General features: G+C 39.7%; 1 protein-coding gene across 1 annotated transcript; it reads right to left on the bottom strand.

Moving 5' to 3' along the window:
* Positions 1 to 12,621: 12,621 nt before the first annotated feature.
* stx2a (syntaxin 2a) lies at positions 12,622 to 24,539 on the bottom strand. Its single transcript, XM_056446581.1, has 9 exons — positions 24,290 to 24,539; positions 23,955 to 24,017; positions 23,134 to 23,233; positions 22,810 to 22,884; positions 21,918 to 21,991; positions 21,717 to 21,825; positions 21,065 to 21,138; positions 20,837 to 20,974; positions 12,622 to 14,059 (listed from the first exon to the last, which is right to left on the bottom strand). The coding sequence occupies exons 1-9, from the start codon at positions 24,317 to 24,319 to the stop codon at positions 13,874 to 13,876; spliced, it is 849 nt and encodes a 282-aa protein (XP_056302556.1). The 5' UTR covers positions 24,320 to 24,539; the 3' UTR covers positions 12,622 to 13,873.
* Between the last annotated feature and the right edge of the window lie 93 nt (positions 24,540 to 24,632).

Genomic DNA, 24,632 nt, shown 5'->3' with positions numbered 1-24,632 from the left:
GACTGTCGTTTCACCCCTGGTAAACAGCTGGAGATAGGATTAGGGTGTGTCCTCTAAGGCTGCGGTGGGTGGGACAGAGGGCGCCCCCTAAGCTGCCAAAAAATGACAACAATTATTTTTTACTGTTTTTGATATAAAAATAAACAAAAAATGTGTGGCTGATTGGCCTTTATGTCTGATTGGATCCTAGCTCCAGTGCAACACTCTGGGTGGAACTGACTAGTTATGTGCCCATGGTGCAGAATGTAATAGTCTGCATGCAGAGAACTGGCATCAGTCGGAAGTATGAGGTTATGAAAGCCCCTTCAACATGGAAAAAGGAAAGTTATGGCACTGCATTTATGCAGGATGACTGTCAAAAGACACAAATGCCATGGACCAACATTGTAAAATTTCCATTCTGTAGCATATTATGCATCCTGAACAATCAGGGGATGACTGCCTGTTCAAAACAGCAAAGAAAGAAATGTTGTGGCACTGCATTATTGCCCAGAATGAGTAGTTGTGTGCCCTTTGTGCAGTTTGTTATATTGTGCAACTAAAAAACCAGCAAGCAACTAAACAATCAGGATATGACTGTCCATGTAAGACAGTAAAATGTTAGGGCATTTCTTTCTTGACTGGATGACTATCAAAGGCTCAAAAGGAAACTCTGTAATTGTGTACCTTGGCCATCTGGACAATATGGGAACGACTGTCGTTTCACCCCTGGTAAACAGCTGGAGATAGGATTAGGGTGTGTCCTCTAAGGCTGCGGTGGGTGGGAAAGAGGGCACACCCTAAGTTGCCAAAAAATGACAATAGTTATTTTTTACTGTTTTTGATATAAAATTAAACAAAAAAAATGTGTGGCTGATTGGCCTTTATGTCTGATTGGATCCTAGCTCCAGTGCAACACTCTGGGTGGAACTGACTAGTTATGTGCCCATGGTGCAGAATGTAATAGTCTGCATGCAGAGAACTGGCATCAGTCTGAGGTATGAGGTTATGAAGGCCCCTTCAACATGGAAAAAGGAAAGTTATGGCACTGCATTTATGCAGGATGACTGTCAAAAGACACAAATGCCATGGACCAACATTGTAAAACTTCCATTCCGTAGCATATTATGCATCCTGAACAATCAGGGGATGACTGCCTGTTCAAAACAGCAAAGAAAGAAATGTTGTGGCACTGCATTATTGCCCAGAATGACTAGTTGTGTGCCCTTTGTGCAGTTTGTTATATTGTGCAACTAAAAAACCTGCAAGCAACTGAACAATCAGGATATGACTGTTTATGTAAGACAGTAAAATGTTGGGGCATTTCTTTCTTGACTGGATGACTATCAAGGGCTCAAGAGGAAACTCTGTAATTGTGTACCTTGGCCATCTGGACAATATGGGAACGACTGTCGTTTCAACCCTGGTAAACAGCTGGAGATAGGATTAGGGTGTGTCCTCTAAGGCTGCGGTGGGTGGGACAGAGGGCACACCCTAAGTTGCCAAAAAATGACAATAATTATTTTTTACTGTTTTTGATATAAAATTAAACAAAAAATGTGTGGCTGATTGGCCTTTATGTCTGATTGGATTCTAGCTCCAGTGCAACACTCTGGGTGGAACTGACTAGTTATGTGCCCATGGTGCAGTCTGTAATAGTCTGCATGCAGAGAACTGGCATCAGTCGGAAGTATCAGGTTATGAAGGCCCCTTCAACATGGAAAAAGGAAAGTTATGGCACTGCATTTATGCAGGATGACTGTCAAAAGACACAAATGCCATGGACCAACATTGTAAAACTTTCCATTCCATAGCATATTATGCATCCTGAATAATCAGGGGATGACTGCCTGTTCAAAACAGCAAAGAAAGAAATGTTGTGGCACTGCATTATTGCCCAGAATGACTAGTTGTGTGGCCTTTGTGGAGTTTGTTATATTTTGCAACTAAAAAACCAGCAAGCAACTGAACAATCAGGATATGACTGTTCATGTAAGACAGTAAAATGTTGGGGCATTTCTTTCTTGACTGGATGACTATCAAGGGCTCAAGAGGAAACTCTGTTATTGTGTACCTTGGCCATCAGGACAATATGGGAACGACTGTAGTTTCACCCCTGGTAAACAGCTGGAGATAGGATTAGGGTGTGTCCTCTAAGGCTGCGGTGGGTGGGACAGAGGGCACACCCTAAGTTGCCAAAAAATGACAATAATTATTTTTTACTGTTTTTGATATAAAATTAAACAAAAAATGTGTGGCTGATTGGCCTTTATGTCTGATTGGATCCTAGCTCCAGTGCAACACTCTGGGTGGAACTGACTAGTTATGTGCCCATGGTGCAGTCTGTAATAGTCTGCATGCAGAGAACTGGCATCAGTCGGAAGTATCAGGTTATGAAGGCCCCTTCAACATGGAAAAAGGAAAGTTATGGCACTGCATTTATGCAGGATGACTGTCAAAAGACACAAATGCCATGGACCAACATTGTAAAACTTTCCATTCCATAGCATATTATGCATCCTGAATAATCAGGGGATGACTGCCTGTTCAAAACAGCAAAGAAAGAAATGTTGTGGCACTGCATTATTGCCCAGAATGACTAGTTGTGTGGCCTTTGTGGAGTTTGTTATATTTTGCAACTAAAAAACCAGCAAGCAACTGAACAATCAGGATATGACTGTTCATGTAAGACAGTAAAATGTTGGGGCATTTCTTTCTTGACTGGATGACTATCAAGGGCTCAAGAGGAAACTGTTATTGTGTACCTTGGCCATCTGGACAATATGGGAACAACTGTCGTTTCACCCCTGGTAAACAGCTGGAGATAGGATTAGGGTGTGTTCTCTAAGGCTGCGGTGGGTGGGACAGAGGGCACACCCTAAGTTGCCAAAAAATGACAATAATTATTTTTTACTGTTTTTGATATAAAATTAAACAAAAAAAATGTGTGGCTGATTGGCCTTGATGTCTGATTGGATCCTAGCTCCAGTGCAACTCTCTAGGTGGAACTGACTAGTTATGTGCCCATGGTGCAGTCTGTAATAGTCTGCATGCAGAGAACTGGCATCAGTCGGAAGTATGAGGTTATGAAAGCCCCTTCAACATGGAAAAAGGAAAGTTATGGCACTGCATTTATGCAGGATGACTGTCAAAAGACACAAATGCCATGGACCAACATTGTAAAACTTCCATTCCGTAGCATATTATGCATCCTGAACAATCAGGGGATGACTGCCTGTTCAAAACAGCAAAGAAAGAAATGTTGTGGCACTGCATTATTGCCCAGAATGACTAGTTGTGTGCCCTTTGTGCAGTTTGTTATATTGTGCAACTAAAAAACCTGCAAGCAACTGAACAATCAGGATATGACTGTTTATGTAAGACAGTAAAATGTTGGGGCATTTCTTTCTTGACTGGATGACTATCAAGGGCTCAAGAGGAAACTCTGTAATTGTGTACCTTGGCCATCTGGACAATATGGGAACGACTGTCGTTTCAACCCTGGTAAACAGCTGGAGATAGGATTAGGGTGTGTCCTCTAAGGCTGCGGTGGGTGGGACAGAGGGCACACCCTAAGTTGCCAAAAAATGACAATAATTATTTTTTACTGTTTTTGATATAAAATTAAACAAAAAATGTGTGGCTGATTGGCCTTTATGTCTGATTGGATTCTAGCTCCAGTGCAACACTCTGGGTGGAACTGACTAGTTATGTGCCCATGGTGCAGTCTGTAATAGTCTGCATGCAGAGAACTGGCATCAGTCGGAAGTATCAGGTTATGAAGGCCCCTTCAACATGGAAAAAGGAAAGTTATGGCACTGCATTTATGCAGGATGACTGTCAAAAGACACAAATGCCATGGACCAACATTGTAAAACTTTCCATTCCATAGCATATTATGCATCCTGAATAATCAGGGGATGACTGCCTGTTCAAAACAGCAAAGAAAGAAATGTTGTGGCACTGCATTATTGCCCAGAATGACTAGTTGTGTGGCCTTTGTGGAGTTTGTTATATTTTGCAACTAAAAAACCAGCAAGCAACTGAACAATCAGGATATGACTGTTCATGTAAGACAGTAAAATGTTGGGGCATTTCTTTCTTGACTGGATGACTATCAAGGGCTCAAGAGGAAACTCTGTTATTGTGTACCTTGGCCATCAGGACAATATGGGAACGACTGTAGTTTCACCCCTGGTAAACAGCTGGAGATAGGATTAGGGTGTGTCCTCTAAGGCTGCGGTGGGTGGGACAGAGGGCACACCCTAAGTTGCCAAAAAATGACAATAATTATTTTTTACTGTTTTTGATATAAAATTAAACAAAAAATGTGTGGCTGATTGGCCTTTATGTCTGATTGGATCCTAGCTCCAGTGCAACACTCTGGGTGGAACTGACTAGTTATGTGCCCATGGTGCAGTCTGTAATAGTCTGCATGCAGAGAACTGGCATCAGTCGGAAGTATCAGGTTATGAAGGCCCCTTCAACATGGAAAAAGGAAAGTTATGGCACTGCATTTATGCAGGATGACTGTCAAAAGACACAAATGCCATGGACCAACATTGTAAAACTTTCCATTCCATAGCATATTATGCATCCTGAATAATCAGGGGATGACTGCCTGTTCAAAACAGCAAAGAAAGAAATGTTGTGGCACTGCATTATTGCCCAAAATGACTAGTTGTGTGGCCTTTGTGGAGTTTGTTATATTTTGCAACTAAAAAACCAGCAAGCAACTGAACAATCAGGATATGACTGTTCATGTAAGACAGTAAAATGTTGGGGCATTTCTTTCTTGACTGGATGACTATCAAGGGCTCAAGAGGAAACTGTTATTGTGTACCTTGGCCATCTGGACAATATGGGAACAACTGTCGTTTCACCCCTGGTAAACAGCTGGAGATAGGATTAGGGTGTGTTCTCTAAGGCTGCGGTGGGTGGGACAGAGGGCACACCCTAAGTTGCCAAAAAATGACAATAATTATTTTTTACTGTTTATGATATAAAATTAAACAAAAAAAATGTGTGGCTGATTGGCCTTTATGTCTGATTGGATCCTAGCTCCAGTGCAACTCTCTAGGTGGAACTGACTAGTTATGTGCCCATGGTGCAGTCTGTAATAGTCTGCATGCAGAGAACTGGCATCAGTCGGAAGTATGAGGTTATGAAAGCCCCTTCAACATGGAAAAAGGAAAGTTATGGCACTGCATTTATGCAGGATGACTGTCAAAAGACACAAATGCCATGGACCAACATTGTAAAACTTCCATTCCGTAGCATATTATGCATCCTGAACAATCAGGGGATGACTGCCTGTTCAAAACAGCAAAGAAAGAAATGTTGTGGCACTGCATTATTGCCCAGAATGACTAGTTGTGTGCCCTTTGTGCAGTTTGTTATATTGTGCAACTAAAAAACCTGCAAGCAACTGAACAATCAGGATATGACTGTTTATGTAAGACAGTAAAATGTTGGGGCATTTCTTTCTTGACTGGATGACTATCAAGGGCTCAAGAGGAAACTCTGTAATTGTGTACCTTGGCCATCTGGACAATATGGGAACGACTGTCGTTTCACTCCTGGTAAACAGCTGGAGATAGGATTAGGGTGTGTCCTCTAAGGCTGCGGTGGGTGGGACAGAGGGCACACCCTAAGCTGCCAAAAAATGACAATAGTTATTTTTTACTGTTTTTGATATAAAATTAAACAAAAAATGTATGGCTGACTGGCCTTTATGTCTGATTGGATCCTAGCTCCAGTGCAACACTCTGGGTGGAACTGACTAGTTATGTGCCCTTGGTGCAGTCTGTAATAGTCTGCATGCAGAGAACTGGCATCAGTCGGAAGGATCAGGTTATGAAGGCCCCTTCAACATAGAAAAAGGAAAGTTATGGCACTGCATTTATGCAGGATGACTGTCAAAAGACACAAATGCCATGGACCAACATTGTAAAACTTCCATTCCGTAGCATATTATGCATCCTGAACAATCAGGGGATGACTGCCTGTTCAAAACAGCAAAGAAAGAAATGTTGTGGCACTGCATTATTGCCCAGAATGACTAGTTGTTTGCCCTTTGTGCAGTTTGTTATATTGTGCAACTAAAAAAACCTGCAAGCAACTAATCAATCAGGATATGACTGTCCATGTAAGACAGTAAAATGTTAGGGCATTTCTTTCTTGACTGGATGACTATCAAAGGCTCAAAAGGAAACTCTGTAATTGTGTACCTTGGCCATCTGGACAATATGGGAACGACTGTCGTTTCACCCCTGGTAAACAGCTGGAGATAGGATTAGGGTGTGTCCTCTAAGGCTGTGGTGGGTGGGACAGAGGGCACACCCTAAGCTGCCAAAAAATGACAATAGTTATTTTTTACTGTTTTTGATATAAAATTAAACAAAAAATGTATGGCTGACTGGCCTTTTTGTCTGATTGGATCCTAGCTCCAGTGCAACACTCTGGGTGGAACTGACTAGTTATGTGCCCATGGTGCAGAATGTAATAGTCTGCATGCAGAGAACTGGCATCAGTCGGAAGTATGAGGTTATGAAAGCCCCTTCAACATGGAAAAAGGAAAGTTATGGCACTGCATTTATGCAGGTAACTGTCAAAAGACACAAATGCCATGGACCAACATTGTAAAATTTCCATTCCGTAGCATATTATGCATCCTGAACAATCAGGGGATGACTGCCTGTTCAAAACAGCAAAGAAAGAAATGTTGTGGCACTGCATTATTGCCCAGAATGAGTAGTTGTGTGCCCTTTGTGCAGTTTGTTATATTGTGCAACTAAAAAACCTGCAAGCAACTGAACAATCAGGATATGACTGTTCATGTAAGACAGTAAAATGTTAGGGCATTTCTTTCTTGACTGGATGACTATCAAAGGCTCAAAAGGAAACTCTGTTATTGCGTACCTTGGCCATCTGGACAATATGGGAACGACTGTCGTTTCACCCCTGGTAAACAGCTGGAGATAGGATTAGGGTGTGTCCTCTAAGGCTGCGGTGGGTGGGACAGAGGGCGCCCCCTAAGCTGCCAAAAAATGACAACAATTATTTTTTACTGTTTTTGATATAAAAATAAACAAAAAATGTGTGGCTGATTGGCCTTTATGTCTGATTGGATCCTAGCTCCAGTGCAACACTCTGGGTGGAACTGACTAGTTATGTGCCCATGGTGCAGTCTGTAATAGTCTGCATGCAGAGAACTGGCATCAGTCGGAAGTATCAGGTTATGAAGGCCCCTTCAACATGGAAAAAGGAAAGTTATGGCACTGCATTTATGCAGGATGACTGTCAAAAGACACAAATGCCATGGACCAACATTGTAAAACTTCCATTCCGTAGCATATTATGCATCCTGAACAATCAGGGGATGACTGCCTGTTCAAAACAGCAAAGAAAGAAATGTTGTGGCACTGCATTATTGCCCAGAATGAGTAGTTGTGTGCCCTTTGTGCAGTTTGTTATATTGTGCAACTAAAAAAACCTGCAAGCAACTAATCAATCAGGATATGACTGTCCATGTAAGACAGTAAAATGTTAGGGCATTTCTTTCTTGACTGGATGACTATCAAAGGCTCAAAAGGAAACTCCGTAATTGTGTACCTTGGCCATCTGGACAATATGGGAACGACTGTCGTTTCACCCCTGGTAAACAGCTGGAGATAGGATTAGGGTGTGTCCTCTAAGGCTGCGGTGGGTGGGACAGAGGGCACACCCTAAGCTGCCAAAAAATGACACTAATTATTTTTTACTGTTTTTGATATTAAATTAAACAAAAAATGTGTGGCTGATTGGCCTTTATGTCTGATTGGATCCTAGCTCCAGTGCAGCACTCTGGGTGGAACTGACTAGTTATGTGCCCATGGTGCAGAATGTAATAGTCTGCATGCAGAGAACTGGCATCAGTCGGAAGTATCAGGTTATGAAAGCCCCTTCAACATGGAAAAAGGAAAGTTATGGCACTGCATTTATGCAGGATGACTGTCAAAAGACACAAATGCCATGGACCAACATTGTAAAACTTCCATTCCGTAGCACATTATGCATCCTGAACAATCAGGGGATGACTGCCTGTTCAAAACAGCAAAGAAAGAAATGTTGTGACACTGCATTATTGCCCAGAATGAGTAGTTGTGTGCCCTTTGTGCAGTTTGTTATATTGTGCAACTAAAAAAACCTGCAAGCAACTGAACAATCAGGATATGACTGTTCATGTAAGACAGTAAAATGTTGGGGCATTTCTTTCTTGACTGGATGACTATCAAAGGCTCAAAAGGAAACTCTGTTATTGCGTACCTTGGCCATCTGGACAATATGGGAACGTCTGTCGTTTCACCCCTGGTAAACAGCTGGAGATAGGATTAGGGTGTGTCCTCTAAGGCTGCGGTGGGTGGGACAGAGGGCGCCCCCTAAGCTGCCAAAAAATGACAACAATTATTTTTTACTGTTTTTGATATAAAAATAAACAAAAAATGTGTGGCTGATTGGCCTTTATGTCTGATTGGATCCTAGCTCCAGTGCAACACTCTGGGTGGAACTGACTAGTTATGTGCCCATGGTGCAGTCTGTAATAGTCTGCATGCAGAGAACTGGCATCAGTCGGAAGTATCAGGTTATGAAGGCCCCTTCAACATGGAAAAAGGAAAGTTATGGCACTGCATTTATGCAGGATGACTGTCAAAAGACACAAATGCCATGGACCAACATTGTAAAACTTCCATTCCGTAGCACATTATGCATCCTGAACAATCAGGGGATGACTGCCTGTTCAAAACAGCAAAGAAAGAAATGTTGTGGCACTGCATTATTGCCCAGAATGAGTAGTTGTGTGCCCTTTGTGCAGTTTGTTATATTGTGCAACTAAAAAAACCTGCAAGCAACTGAACAATCAGGATATGACTGTTCATGTAAGACAGTAAAATGTTGGGGCATTTCTTTCTTGACTGGATGACTATCAAAGGCTCAAAAGGAAACTCTGTAATTGTGTACCTTGGCCATCTGTATAATATGGGAACGACTGTCGTTTCACCCCTGGTAAACAGCTGGAGATAGGATTAGGGTGTGTCCTCTAAGGCTGCGGTGGGTGGGACAGAGGGCACACCCTAAGCTGCCAAAAAATGACAATAATTATTTTTTACTGTTTTTGATATAAAATTAAACAAAAAATGTGTGGCTGATTGGCCTTTATGTCTGATTGGATCCTAGCTCCAGTGCAACACTCTGGGTGGAACTGACTAGTTATGTGCCCATGGTGCAGTCTGTAATAGTCTGCATGCAGAGAACTGGCATCAGTCGGAAGTATGAGGTTATGAAGGCCCCTTCAACATGGAAAAAGGAAAGTTATGGCACTGCATTTATGCAGGATGACTGTCAAAAGACACAAATGCCATGGACCAACATTGTAAAATTTCCATTCCGTAGCATATTATGCATCCTGAACAATCAGGGGATGACTGCCTGTTCAAAACAGCAAAGAAAGAAATGTTGTGGCACTGCATTATTGCCCAGAATGAGTAGTTGTGTGCCCTTTGTGCAGTTTGTTATATTGTGCAACTAAAAAAACCTGCAAGCAACTGAACAATCAGGATATGACTGTTCATGTAAGACAGTAAAATGTTAGGGCATTTCTTTCTTGACTGGATGACTATCAAAGGCTCAAAAGGAAACTCTGTAATTGTGTACCTTGGCCATCTGTATAATATGGGAACGGCTGTTGTTTCACCCCTGGTAAACAGCTGGAGATAGGATTAGGGTGTGTCCTCGAAGGCTGCGGTGGGTGGGACAGAGGGCACACCCTAAGCTGCCAAAAAATGACAATAATTATTTTTTACTGTTTTTGATATAAAATGAAACAAAAAATGTATGGCTGACTGGCCTTTATGTCTGATTGGATCCTAGCTCCAGTGCAACACTCTGGGTGGAACTGACTAGTTATGTGCCCATGGTGCAGTATGTAATAGTCTGCATGCAGAGAACTGGCATCAGTCGGAAGGATCAGGTTATGAAGGCCCCTTCAACATGGAAAAAGGAAAGTTATGGCATTGCATTTATGCAGGAGAACTGTCAAAAGACACAAATGCCATGGACCAACATTGTAAAATTTCCATTCTGTAGCATATTATGCATCCTGAACAATCAGGGGATGACTGCCTGTTCAAAACAGCAAAGAAAGAAATGTTGTGGCACTGCATTATTGCCCAGAATGAGTAGTTGTGTGCCCTTTGTGCAGTTTGTTATATTGTGCAACTAAAAAAACCTGCAAGCAACTGAACAATCAGGATATGACTGTTCATGTAAGACACTAAAATGTTAGGGCATTTCTTTCTAAACTGGATGACTATCAAGGGCTCAAGAGGAAACTCTGTAATTGTGTACCTTGGCCATCTGGACAATATGGGAACGACTGTCGTTTCACCCCTGGTAAACAGCTGGAGATAGGATTAGGGTGTGTCCTCTAAGGCTGCGGTGGGTGGGACAGAGGGCACACCCTAAGCTGCCAAAAAATGACAATAGTTATTTTTTACTGTTTTTGATATAAAATTAAACAAAAAATGTATGGCTGACTGGCCATTATGTCTGATTGGATCCTAGCTCCAGTGCAACACTCTGGGTGGAACTGACTAGTTATGTGCCCTTGGTGCAGTCTGTAATAGTCTGCATGCAGAGAACTGGCATCAGTCGGAAGGATCAGGTTATGAAGGCCCCTTCAACATGGAAAAAGGAAAGTTATGGCACTGCATTTATGCAGGATGACTGTCAAAAGACACAAATGCCATGGACCAACACTGTAAAACTTCCATTCCGTAGCATATTATGCATCCTGAACAATCAGGGGATGACTGCCTGTTCAAAACAGCAAAGAAAGAAATGTTGTGGCACTGCATTATTGCCCAGAATGAGTAGTTGTGTGCCCTTTGTGCAGTTTGTTATATTGTGCAACTAAAAAAACCTGCAAGCAACTGAACAATCAGGATATGACTGTTCATGTAAGACAGTAAAATGTTGGGGCATTTCTTTCTTGACTGGATGACTATCAAAGGCTCAAAAGGAAACTCTGTAATTGTGTACCTTGGCCATCTGTATAATATGGGAACGACTGTCGTTTCACCCCTGGTAAACAGCTGGAGATAGGATTAGGGTGTGTCCTCTAAGGTTGTGGTGGGTGGGACAGAGGGCACACCCTAAGCTGCCAAAAAATGACAATAATTATTTTTTACTGTTTTTGATATAAAATTAAACAAAAAATGTGTGGCTGATTGGCCTTTATGTCTGATTGGATCCTAGCTCCAGTGCAACACTCTGGGTGGAACTGACTAGTTATGTGCCCATGGTGCAGTCTGTAATAGTCTGCATGCAGAGAACTGGCATCAGTTGGAAGGAGGAGGTTATGAAGGCCCCTTCAACATAAAAAATATAATGTGTGTATTTATATAGCGCATGTATCGTGTATGGCCATACAACCAAAGCGCTTCACAATTATGGGGGGCTGGGGGGTGGTGGGTTATGATGTGAACTTGGATGATGTGACGGCAGCCACAGGTCAACGGCACAAGTGCACTTACCACACACCAGCTATAGGTGGAGTGGATAGACAGTGATAGAGCCAATTCAGTGAATGGGGATGATTGGGAGGCCATGATGGTTAAGGCCGAGATGGAATTTGACTAAGACACCGGGGCTACACCCCTACTCTTTACGAGAAGTTCCATGGGATTTTTAATGACCACAGACCATTAATGACCACTTTTTTGTGTTTTTGCTAGCTTTGGTATCCCCATTTGTTGATAATTTTCATCTTAATTTATTTTTTACTGTGTTGTTGTTGTTTGAATTTTGTTGCTGTCTGTTCATATACCCTTGTGTTTCCATTCCTTTCCTACCCTCATGTGTGTCAGAGAGGTTAGAAAGGCTAAGTCACATGACATAAATCTCAACAGGTAGGTTTACAGCTGTCTAGATACATTAGGTAAGAGGGTGTGCGCCAACCCTTGTATTTTTGGTCAAGTTAGTTGTTGTAACATTGTAGTTATTGTAGATGCGGTAGGACGTCATTGACGTTGAAGATTTATTTTTCATATATATTGTTTACTAGATTAGATTAGAGGGGATTATTCTTGAAAATTAGTAAGACTGTTTTGGTTCTGATTGGTTCTTCTCCTTAGTGCCACCCATAGCCAGTCCTTCTAAAAGTTCTGTTCATTGTTTTAAATTTGTAAATAACTCACTCACTGTTTCACCATCACCACTTGTAAATAAATCACAATTGTTTGAGCCCAAGTTATTGTTGTCCGTCCTTTAGAGCACCTTTAGAGCATTTTTGTAAAAATAGCATTTTATGCATCTCGAACAATTCGGGGATGACTGCCTGTTTAAAACAGCAAAGAAAAAATGTTGCGGCACCCCATTATTGCCCAGACTGACTAGTCTGCACAATATGCTTTCTTTGTGTGACAATGCAGGACATTACCAAGCCTAAAACAAAACCTGAAACTGCATCTAACTTAAATGAATTCTGCCTTTAATATTGTATATGTTCTTTGGACCCTTAATGAAAACACAACTACAACACATTGCAATATAATGTCTTTATTTTATATGTAATTTAAATTCAGGGAATCACTTGTTCCACATTTTAGTCAGCCATTTGTCAAATATAAAGTGCTTAACAAGGTCTCAGTGCATTCATTCTAATGGGTTGTTTCCTTGTTGGTTCTTTGAGCTAGATAAATACCAGTTTATTTTATATTCTATTATCTTTACATATCCATTTCACAGGAGTTTCATTGATTATTTTAAGCAAGGTAACTCCCCCACCAGCTACTTCTCATTATAAGTATTATCTTACTTATGAAATCTTGTCCTGGATTCATCAAGTTCTGTGAGTGCAGTTCTCTAGGTCAGTCAGACAAGTCTGTAATTTTTAACATTTTAAAATGAATTCTAATAGACATCTAATAATAGTCTGAAAATAGACAAGTTGTCAGACAAATGTGTAGTCATTAATGTAAGTCTATTTTTCTACAATTGTTAGATGTCTTGGTCTTAATGTTAAACCTTGGTCTTAATGTTAAACCCTGTTTACACTACAATTTCAGCCATGATTTTGTAGTATGATTTGTCTTAATGACTGTTGTGATCAAATTTGCCCTCTGACTTGAGGCAATTTTCTGCAGTGCAACTTCAGCTACGATGAACGTCAAACCAAGAACCAAGAGGAGAATCTACTAATGATGCAATCAGCGAGACAACTTCAAACCACCGTGGGGAAATATCAAAACAGTTTTTTTTTTCTGAGTTTATTAGTAAAGCATGTTGTGCACAAAATAACACTACAGATTATTTACATTTGCTTTGAGGTATTAAAAAAATTGTACAAACAAATGTGTCATGGATGGACAAAGTCAAACCCCACGTGAGTTTTCTTGCATATCTGTGTTGGCGCGGCTTGATTGTCGTTTAGTCTGAAATGACATCGGAAATCGTAAAGTGTGACATTATGCTTGTGCAGTCTGGCAAGCTACAATCCTTTTTGATTATTTAAAAAAAATAAAAATAAAGTTGGGCTTTAGCTGCTTGACATGTCTGTCAAAAAATGCTTGCTGGCTTCGTTTTAAATAATGAAAATTAGTGCATATAAACATTCACTGATACTCACAAGATACCTGATTTGTCATGTTACAACAGAAAATGCTGCCGTGCTGCCTATCTGAGAGCAAGCTTAACCATTAAACATGGAAGCAGACACAAATGAGAAGTGTATGTTTGTAAATGGATTGAGAAAACCCAATAGACAGATCAGTGTCAACCGGCATATTCACAAATCCATCAATTTCACAGACCGCAAAAAAAAAAAAAACACCTTAAAGTAGAATATGTTTAATATTCAAGATTCATTCAAGAGCCCCTCTTTGGTTACTGGCTTTGCTTTGCGCATGAATGAAGGCAAGGGAGGTAGTCTAATCCGCCAGGATTTCTTATATTCAATAGCATGTTTGATGTTCTCTTTCCCTTGATCTACATAGTTCCCAGTTTTCATTACAGTCTTTGCTATGTTGTTTGCCATTTCACCCTATAAAACAAAAAAGGAAACACCTTTTAAATAATGGTTATTTTAGAAGTCTCATTGCACTTTCATGTAAACTTATGTCGCAATAATAATGAACTTTTTATAATAGCTTTAAAGGGCACCTATTTTACCCCTTTTTCAAGATTTAAGATAAGTTATTTGTGTGTCCAGAAAGTGTCTGTAAAGTTTCAGCTCAAAACATCCATCAGATTATTTATTATACCTTTCAGAATATTGGAATTTTTTGCTCCGGACACCAGCTGTTTTTGTTGCCTGTGCCTTAATGCTAGTTCTCCCCGCCCACCGTTCCCACGTGCCTGTCAGAGTGTGCTTCAATCTCCACCTTGGCTGCATCAGATAAACAGCACAGTGACAGACATGAAGGAAGCCGATCTCACGTAACATAGAAACACTACAGTAAGAACTTTCCCACGAAGTTCACGGATGCACACACACACGGTGCACGTTTAACTTTGCACAGTTTTTTCATGCCAAATGTGACAGGATACACGTTAATATGCACTACTGTATTGATAACCCCAGGCGCATGCTCGAGTGACGTCACTGTCACTGTCACCGGACGGTAGCTTCGCTGCGTTTGTTTGGAGTTTAGATTCGCAATATACATTTTTATCATAAAATACCTCCTCATTCACTAAATATTTATCTCTCCTACTTCGGGTGAACAATCCCTTAACACACTCATACAAACAAATCTACTTTTAAACGTTCTGTCTTTCGAGCATCTGCTTGGTGTTTGTAGCTTTAGCCTGCTAGCACCGCTGGTCAGCTAAAGCTACCAACCTCTTTCACTCACTTATTTTCTCACTTTCTGGCTTTGCTCTTCACCTTGTACAATGTCGCTTGCGTGTCTGTCCTTGAGTGCAGGAGAGCCATCGATGGAGGCGCTGGAGCTGGAAGCGGTGGAGTCCCAGATTCGCTCGCTGGAGACGAAGCGAGAGGGCATCAGGGCTAAGCTCTTAACCCGTACTCGCTCGTCTGAGGTAAGTGTTCGATACAACGACAATCTCCCTGCTTCCTCAACCCCGTGTGCTTCTCTGTCCAGGCCCAGCGCACCGAGGACGCGGTTCACCCAGGCGTCGTTCACGCAGACTCCCGGCTACCACGGCCCCTGGGTGCAGCCGCGTAAGGTGCTTACCAGTTCCCGGGCCAGAACGTCTCCTCCTCCGGTGTTCGAGATCCCCACGGAGAACCGCTTCGCCCCTCTCCACAAGACGGGTCGCGATGTTGCCATCATTGGCGACTCAATCGTGCGCCACGTCCGCTCCACTTCCTCCAAAGGTAACAAAGTATGCACGTTCTGCTTCCCTGGTGCCCGAGTTAAGAATATTTCTGCACAGATACCTACTATCCTGAGCGCTGCCGAGAGCCTCGGTGCCATCGTCCTCCACGTGGGGACGAACGACACCGGGCTCCGGCAGACGGAGATCCTAAAGAAGGACTTCAGGAGCCTGATCAAGACGGTTCGACGCACCTCGCCCGCCACGCAGATCATTGTTTCTGGACCGCTTCCTACCTACCGCCGAGGAAATGAAAGGTTCAGTAGACTTTTTGCTCTGAATGAATGGCTATTAACATGGTGTGAAGAACAGAAATTGCTCTTTGCCAATAACTGGAATCTTTTCTGGGAGCGTCCTAGGCTTTTCCGCGCTGACGGGCTGCACCCCAGTCGAGCTGGAGCTGAACTCCTGTCAGACAACATCTCCAGAATACTTCACTCTATCTGACTAGTAAGTAAAAACTCACAAAATTCACAATTTAGCCATACAGAGTCCTATTCGTCCCACATAAATAACAGTAATGCATACCTAGCTTACCCCATAGAGACTGTGTCTGTTCCTCACACTATTAGATCAAGAAACAAACGTACTGTGTGCTCCAGAAATAATCTATTAAGAATTAAACCAGAAAAAACACTAAAAAGTGAAAATACAAATTTCATGAAGCTTGGTCTCCTAAACATCAGGTCACTAGCACCTAACGCACCTATCATAAATGAAATAATAACAGATAACAATCTTAATGCACTCTGTCTCACTAAAACCTGGCTGAAACAAAATGACTATATTAGTTTAAATGAGGCAACTCCTCCAGGATTCTTATATAAGCATGAGGCTCGTCAAACTGGTCGTGGTGGTGGAGTCGCGTCAATCTTTAGTGATATTCTTAATGTTAATCAGAGAAACGGACTTATGTTTAGCTCCTTTGAAGTACTAGCGCTTAATGTTGTCCTTCCAAACACTATGCAAAAACCTGTTATCTCTCGCTCTAATCACCCTATATAGACCCCCAGGACCCTATGTCAATTTTCTAAAAGAGTTTTCTGATTTTATCTCTGACTTACTAGTTAAAACTGATAAAATACTAATTGTAGGAGACTTTAACATCCACATAGATGACGCTAACAACACATTAGGGCTCGCGTTTATGGACTTGCTGGTCTCACTAGGAATAAAGCAAAATGTTATTGGTCCAACCCATCGCCTAAAGCATACACTAGTTCTAATTCTGTCTTATGGAATTGAGGTCATTGATGTAGACATTATACCACAAAGTGATGATATTACAGACCACTACCTCTTACTATATAAGCTGTGTTTACCTGAAATTAGCAGATCCGCTCCGATATATCGCCCTAGTAGAACTATTGTTCCATCCACTAAAGATGAATTTATAAATAACTTACCTGATCTTTCTCTACTTCGAAATGCACCCGCAAACGCAAATGACCTTGATGTAGTAACCAGCAGTATGGATGCCATCTTTACTAGCACTCTAAATACTGTGGCACCCATCAAACTAAAAAAGGCTAGAGAGAATAAAACTACACCATGGTATAATAGTCATACCCGCGCTCTCAAAACAGCAACCCGTGCCCTGGAACGTAAATGGAAGAAAACTAATTTAGAAGTCTTTAGAATTGCATTCAAAGACAGTATGTCCAGCTATAGGAGGGCTTTAAAATCTGCCAGGGCTGAGCACCTCCGCAAACTGATAGAAAATAATCATAACAATCCTAGATTCTTATTTAACACCATTGCTAAATGAACAAATAATCGGTCATCTTTGGAACAAAACGTTCCACCGCAAAATAGTAGTGATGACTTCATGAATTTTTTCAGTGATAAAATAGAAGGCTTTAGACAGAAAATAGGAGATATTAAACTTTCTGCACCGCCTTATACTTCAGATCCAGTAAACACGCCTCTGAATCTAAATAACCTACAGTGCTTTAAAATCATAGAACAGGAAGAGCTAGACAAAATTATAAATAGCTCTAAATCAGCTACGTGTATATTGGACCCAATTCCAACAAAGTTACTGAAAGAATTGCTACCTGTTATAGGAGAACCTCTTCTTAACATTATCAACTCTTCTTTATCTTTAGGCCATGTTCCAAATCCTTACAAGTTAGCTGTTATTAAACCTATTATTAGGAAACCACAACTGGACCCCAGCAACTTAGCTAATTATAGGCCTATTTCAAACCTTCCATTTATATCTAAAATACTAGAAAAAGTTGTTTCTGCTCAATTATGCTCTTTTCTGCAGACCAACAATGTTTTCGAAGTGTTTCAGTCAGGTTTCAGAGCTCATCACAGTACAGAAACTGCATTAGTGAAAATAACCAACGATTTACTCTTAGCTGCTGACCAAGGGTGCATCTCGCTATTAGTTCTACTCGATCTTAGTGCGGCATTTGACACCATTGACCATGGTATCCTTATTAATCGCTTAAAGTCTACAGGTGTCCAGGGACAGGCCCTACAATGGTTTAAGTCATACTTATCTGACCGTTACCAGTTTGTGAATATTAATAGACAGCCTTCACAAATCAGCCCAGTAAAATACGGGGTGCCTCAAGGATCAGTTCTAGGCCCTTTGCTGTTTACAATATACATGCTACCCCTGGGAGACATTATTAGAAGACATGGGATCAGCTTTCACTGCTATGCAGATGATACTCAATTATATATTTCATCTAAACCTGACGAGACGTCTAATCTGTCCAAGCTAACTGAGTGTATTAAAGATGTTAAAGACTGGATGACCAACAATTATCTTCTCTTAAACTCAGACAAAACAGAATTATTACTTATTGGGCCTAAATCCTGTACACAGCAGATCTCACAACTCGACCTACAATTAGAGGGATACAAAGTTAGCGTTAGCTCTACTATAAAAGATCTGGGTGTCATATTAGACAGCAATTTAACTTTAAAAAATCATATATCCCATGTCACAAAAACTGCTTTCTTTCATCTGAGAAATATCGCTAAGTTACGAAGTATTCTATCCATCTCAGATGCAGAAAAGCTAGTCCATGCTTTTATGACTTCTAGGCTGGACTACTGTAATGCACTGTTTGCTGGCTGCCCAGCATCCACTATTAACAAACTTCAATTAGTACAAAATGCAGCTGCCAGAGTTCTTACCAGGTCTAGAAAATTTGATCACATCACCCCAATTTTATCCTCCTTACACTGGCTGCCTGTTAAGTTTCGTATTGAATTTAAAATATTGCTTCTTACATATAAAGCTTTAAATAATCTAGCTCCTGTTTATCTAACCAATCTTCTGTCTCGCTACAATCCAACTCGCTCTTTAAGGTCTCAAAACTCAGGGCTTCTGGTAGTACCTAAAATAGCAAAGTCGAGTAAAGGAGGTCGAGCCTTCTCATTTATAGCTCCTAAACTCTGGAATAGCCTTCCTGATAACGTCCGAGGCTCAGACACACTCTCCCAATTCAAAACTAGATTAAAGACCTATCTGTTCAGTAAAGCATACACTTAGTGCACCACTTAGGGGGCTTCCACACAGGTTATGCGTCTTGTTGATATACACTGTGAACATCAGCTACGCTAATTATTTTCTTTATTCTCCATTTCCACCTGGGGATACTCTTCCCGAGGCCCTCAGACTATGCAGAGTCACTGATTCGATCCAAGACCAACGACGAGATGATCCCAAGGTTTCCATATCCTGGACCTGGCTGAATCCTGAGCAGCTACTGTGATGGTCATGGAAGAGTGGAGAACATGAGACTGATTCCTGTGACGCTCCAGAGACAGACAAGTCTTCGCTGAGGCCAGCTTCCAGCCTCCGCCACTGAGACTGCAGCTCTGCAAAAGACGTTTGGCCAGCGGAGAAATTAAAATGGTCGTGCCCAATTGAGCATGGTTCTCTCAAGGTTTTTTCCTTCACTTCCGCCATTAGTGAAGTTTTTTTTCCCTCTCCGCTGTCGCCACTGGCTTGCATGGTTCGGGATCTGTAGAGCTGCGCATCGTTGGATTTGCCCTTCAATATTTGGACTCTCAGTAGTGATTATTAAACCACACTGAACTGAGCTCAACTGAACTGAACTTAAATACTACAAACTGAACTACACTGTTCCTATTTACTGTGATCTTTTATGTGAAGCTGCTTTGACACAATCTACATTGTATAAGCGCTATACAAATAAAGATGAATTGAATTAAATTGAATATCCATTATGCTAATGTGCAAAATAAACCTGATACCAATAAATTGTATTTTTCAAAGCTTACCCCCACCCCTAAACCCAACCGTCACAGTACTGTAAAAATATTCATAATTGTTATACAGTGTCATTAAAAAATGCTGCTATATTAATGTGCATATTGCACTTCCAGCCGGCCTCGTATCCGATCAAGACTTCACCGTCAATCAATTTGGTGGGCGGGGAAACAACACTCCTACATCACGTTACAGTGGGCCTCAAAATGGGAGGGATTTGGATTTTGACATCAGGAAATTAAAAAAAGAGACTTATTGTCTTTCTATCACTCCAATATGACAGTGGACACACTATACCTACACAAAGTTCTGTCCAAACAGCTTCAAAAAGATGATTTTCCTCACAGGTGCCCTTTAAAGTATGCATCTCAAAGTTTTACAAAAATAAAATAAAAATACACTGAATTATTAAAACAACATCCATCAAACCAAATTTATAACGACTATAATACACTTGAAGCATTCAAACACACTGTAAAAAACAATTAGTTAAAAATGTTTGTTTTTTTTAACTCCCCTATAAATGTGAGTAAACATGCTGGTTGCGTCCGAAACCGCATACTTCCATACTATATAGTAGGCTAAAATCAGTATGGGAGCTGAGTAGTATGTCCGAATTCGTAGAATTCAAAAATCAGTATGCAAGAACTACCCGTATGACCGACTATTTCCAGCGAGATTCTGAAGTGCGTATCCCATGCACGCTGCACTATACCATGATGCCCCATGAGAGAATTCATGAATGGGACTGAAGTGACACAACTGATGCAGGTAGGTCACGTGACCATGACAAAATGGTGGATGTAGTACGTCCGAATCCATTCATACGTCTCACATTTATACTGTATAGATTTTACTTTTCTAATGGTTGAGTAGTACGTTTAAATTCTAATGCAGTACCTACTGAGTAGTAGGCGGTTTCGGACGCAGCCCCTGCCTTTAAAGCGACAAGCTGACTGTACAAGTTGTGACCCATTAAAGTCAGTAAACCCATTAACGTAAGTTCAAGTAATTTTGTATAATTTTGCAAATAAATCATTAACTTTAATTAATCATTTTAAGGCAGTGGGTTTATTGACTTTTTCAACTGATCAACTAAACTTTTTTTTTCGTTTACTCATATTAGATAATGGACCAAATCATTAATTTTACAAACTCTATATTAAAGCTTCACCATTTATTCCTGTCTATTCACTGAACTTTCTAGCGAGCGTGTAGTACCTGACTGTTGACTAGCATGGTGATATCCGTAAACATGTTATGCAGCTCTCGAATGCTGGCCTCCAGACAGAGAATGTCCTTGTGTCGTGACTCAATCTCATTCAACGCTTGCCCTGTGATGCTGGAGCCAGAGCTGACCTACACACAAAAACGTATCTTAACATTTCAGGAAGCTTACTGGACTTTATGTGGGAAAGAATGAAGCTTTCTGTAAACATTGAAACTTACATTTGAGGTAAAAACAGCAGGACTTTTATTTTGTAGTAAATCCTCTGTCTCCTCTTCAGTCATTACATTGCCACCTTAAATAGAAAAAATATCCTTGATCTTCCAATAGTGTTTGATTCTACATTATAATGTAATATGGTAAATATGATTTAATTTACTTTTGTCAACTTTAAGAAAAGAAGTTTAGTTCACCCAAAACTAAAAGTTTGCTGTTAATTTACTGCTATGGTGAATGCACTCAGAAATGTTTGCAGAGGCTGCTGATTAAAGGTAATGATAGGTAATAACGTTCATTTTCTTTTACTTCACTTCAGACCTAAGCATATCCTCAGGAGCTACAAGGATTCATTTTGTTTAGCCTGTGTGTGTTTTTTAATAAAATCACCAAGACGTACTAAGGTTTCAGCTAAAAATGTTCTTTAATGATCTATTGAAAATAGTCACCTACTGTTCCTACTGCCTGAGGGTGAATAAATTAACTGCAAATTTTCCTTTTTGGATGAACTTTCCCATTAACTTATAATCATCCTCAAGATGACAGCAATTCTACAGACTACTGTGCAATTACAGAAGGCAAATACTAATAACAATAGGCAGTGGTGGTCAAAGACATTTTACCATGATGTGTTAATAAACGTATTAGTTCACTTACTGATCTCCAGCTGTCTTTGTATCCGCTCTTTACTCTTTGCACGAAAATATAACAGCTCTTGGTTGTACAAACTTATTATTTCTGCAAACCTCAGTGAAAGAACTGTGTGCTATGGAACAACACAGAAAGACAAAGGAAGAAATACTAAAACTAGCATCTAAAGAACAGCATTGAATATATAGAGCAGAGGGTGATTCTTACCTGAGTAGTGTGTATACGGCAGTACACCGAGCTGCTGTTTGCATTCCCATATTGTGAAAAATGTTCTTCCATATCTGTATTAACAATCAAACACTAAAGCTTTTAAACGTAACACAAAAGATTGTAAATGTCAAAAGTTGTGACAAAAATGTTGACATTTACAGTGTTGGAGACATTGTATACCAAAGTTGAGGTTATTTTTTTCCAGGCAGATATAAAGCCACATTTAGAAGAAAGTTTATTGAAAAGGATAAAGCTGAGAATTTACTAGGGACACATTTCCTAGTTAAAAAAAAATTAATTTCCACTACAAACTGGCACAGACAAACATCTCTATTTGCAAGTCAAATCATCCCTTTTATTCCTCAATTGTGGAGCTGGACTGGGCTGACACTCAGCACTGGACAAATATAGTGTAGCCTGTCCATGTTTTCCTGTCTGTACAAATTATAATATTGAATATACTGTAAATGCAGAATTAATATATTACAGCATAAATGAATCCATGTTTGACAGTATAAAAACTGGTTGTGAGCTAGGATGCAGAAATGAAAATGGTAAGAGTAACTACATTTAAAAATATTAGCTTTTGTCTTTGAAATTATTATTAGAATTAGACCTAGAATTTGTTTAGTATCTTATTTGTTTATACATTGTACTAAAACAAATTGTCCTCCACATCAAGACTGGCTTTGATGAAAAATGAAAAAAACTAGAAAAAGAATCTGTAGAAAAGTGACTATGTTTTTCTCCTATCAGGAATGAACCAGTATGTATGTATGTATGTGTGTGTGTATATATATATATATATATATATATATATATATATATATATATATATATATATATATATATAAACTAACAATAAATAAACACATTTTAATTCACTTACCTTTTAGTTTAACTCTGATTGCATCTGCTACCTGCTTGATGTCATTGCCAAACAGCTCAAGTTCATCTCTCACATCTTTTAGTAAAAACAGACACAAACATGGTAGAGAAGAACAAAGAAAAAGAGAAGTGCCTGCACAAAACAACTTTGTTTATTATTGAAAGTATTCAGGCTCCTCGCACCATTTAAACAGTCTATTTCCATAACTTTCATGCTTAATGGATTAGTATTTCTTCAAATTAATTTATATTTTTTGTTCAATATTTGTACCACAGGTGCTTAATGCAGACAAGACTGCTAAAACACAAAATGCAACATACTCACAGGCCTGTGGGTTGATTTCTGTCAAAATTGTACTATGTCTCAGCTTCACTTCTTCCACAAGGAAGGAAAGTCTTTCTAAAAGTTTTTGAGCCTCATCAACCTGTACATATACAGTAACATGCACGACGATAGAAATTATTTGGTTTTCAGTTATATCCTAACAGAAAGTATACTTTTTAAAACTAGAAGAAAAAAACAATACTTTGTCTGAAAAGTGACTTACATAAACTACACTTAAAATAACACTTTGTGTACTTACACTCACAGAAGTCTGCCTATTCTTACCCAATCTTTTGTTGAAGTTACGTGTATACGTATTTTGCATGAAATTGAGTAGCCTATTAAATATTGTTCCCACGTAGTTTTATATACTTCCACATAACATACTTATAAAATTAATAACTTAGTTGATTAAATATAAATAGCTGTTAAAAGTTATATTTACAAAATATTTTTAAGTTTGTTTGCAAAATAAAAACTACAAGCTAAGAGAATAGCCTACAATGTCTACTTTTAAGCTAAAAATGGCTACAAGTTTAAGCTATAAATGTTCACATGCACTATAATGAAATAAAAAAGAAGAACTAAAAGGGCTAACTTGACACAAGCCAGTAGTATTGAAATGGTAAATTACTATAGTATAGCCTACAGCTAAAAAAAACAGTAAAGTATACTTAAATTATACTTGAACTTTCAAGTAGCCTACACATAAATTAACAAAAGTATACTTCTCTTTTGTAAGATTAATGTAGAATAGAGACCGTTTTACAAAATAAACAAAACAAGTAGATGTTCAAACAATACGGTATAAGTACACAAACCTTGGGCAGGAACCCCTCTAGGAAAGCGTCGGACTCAACAAGGATGGTGATGTCATTGCAGTGCTGATCGGGGAAAGCCAAGGTTAGTCAAAACAAATACTGATAATAAAAAAGCAGTCACTGAAATCTTTATAAACAGCTTGAATAAAACAGAAAACTTTGTATTATCAGTAAACAAGATAGCAAGGCAATACTGAGTAAGTAAAAAGCATTAAGGCAAATGTTCTTGTCTATAGTGAAAGCAGGTAACGTTATCTTATCTGTACTAAAACCGAAATCATTATCAATATTTTTACGCCTAAATAACATAAATTAGGAAGATAATGTTGTCTTACGGTTGATAATTCGCCCAGACGATCCTTCATTTTAGCTCTAGGTAAGTTTCTCACCCGCTACACTACAATATTACAGAATGAGTCGGTTAAACAATAACCTGAACAAACCGCCCTTTGAGTTGAATCTTTTTGATGAATCAATATCGGTATGAACAGCTCATTTGAAAACGTTGATATGTATAGATAGGTACTATTCAAAAGAACCGACTCGCTGTAAAATGACTCGGACTTTCCAACACTATCAAGGACATAAAACAAAGCCGCGCCGTCTTACTTCCGTAAATTCAGACACCATAAACAAACATCGTCATTCTGTTTTTTATTGTACGTGCTTGCATATTTG

This window comes from Danio aesculapii, chromosome 21 (genome assembly GCF_903798145.1).
Source record: "Danio aesculapii chromosome 21, fDanAes4.1, whole genome shotgun sequence".
NCBI classification, from domain to species: Eukaryota; Metazoa; Chordata; class Actinopteri; order Cypriniformes; family Danionidae; genus Danio; species Danio aesculapii.
This window is presented reverse-complemented; position numbering and strand designations above follow the sequence as displayed.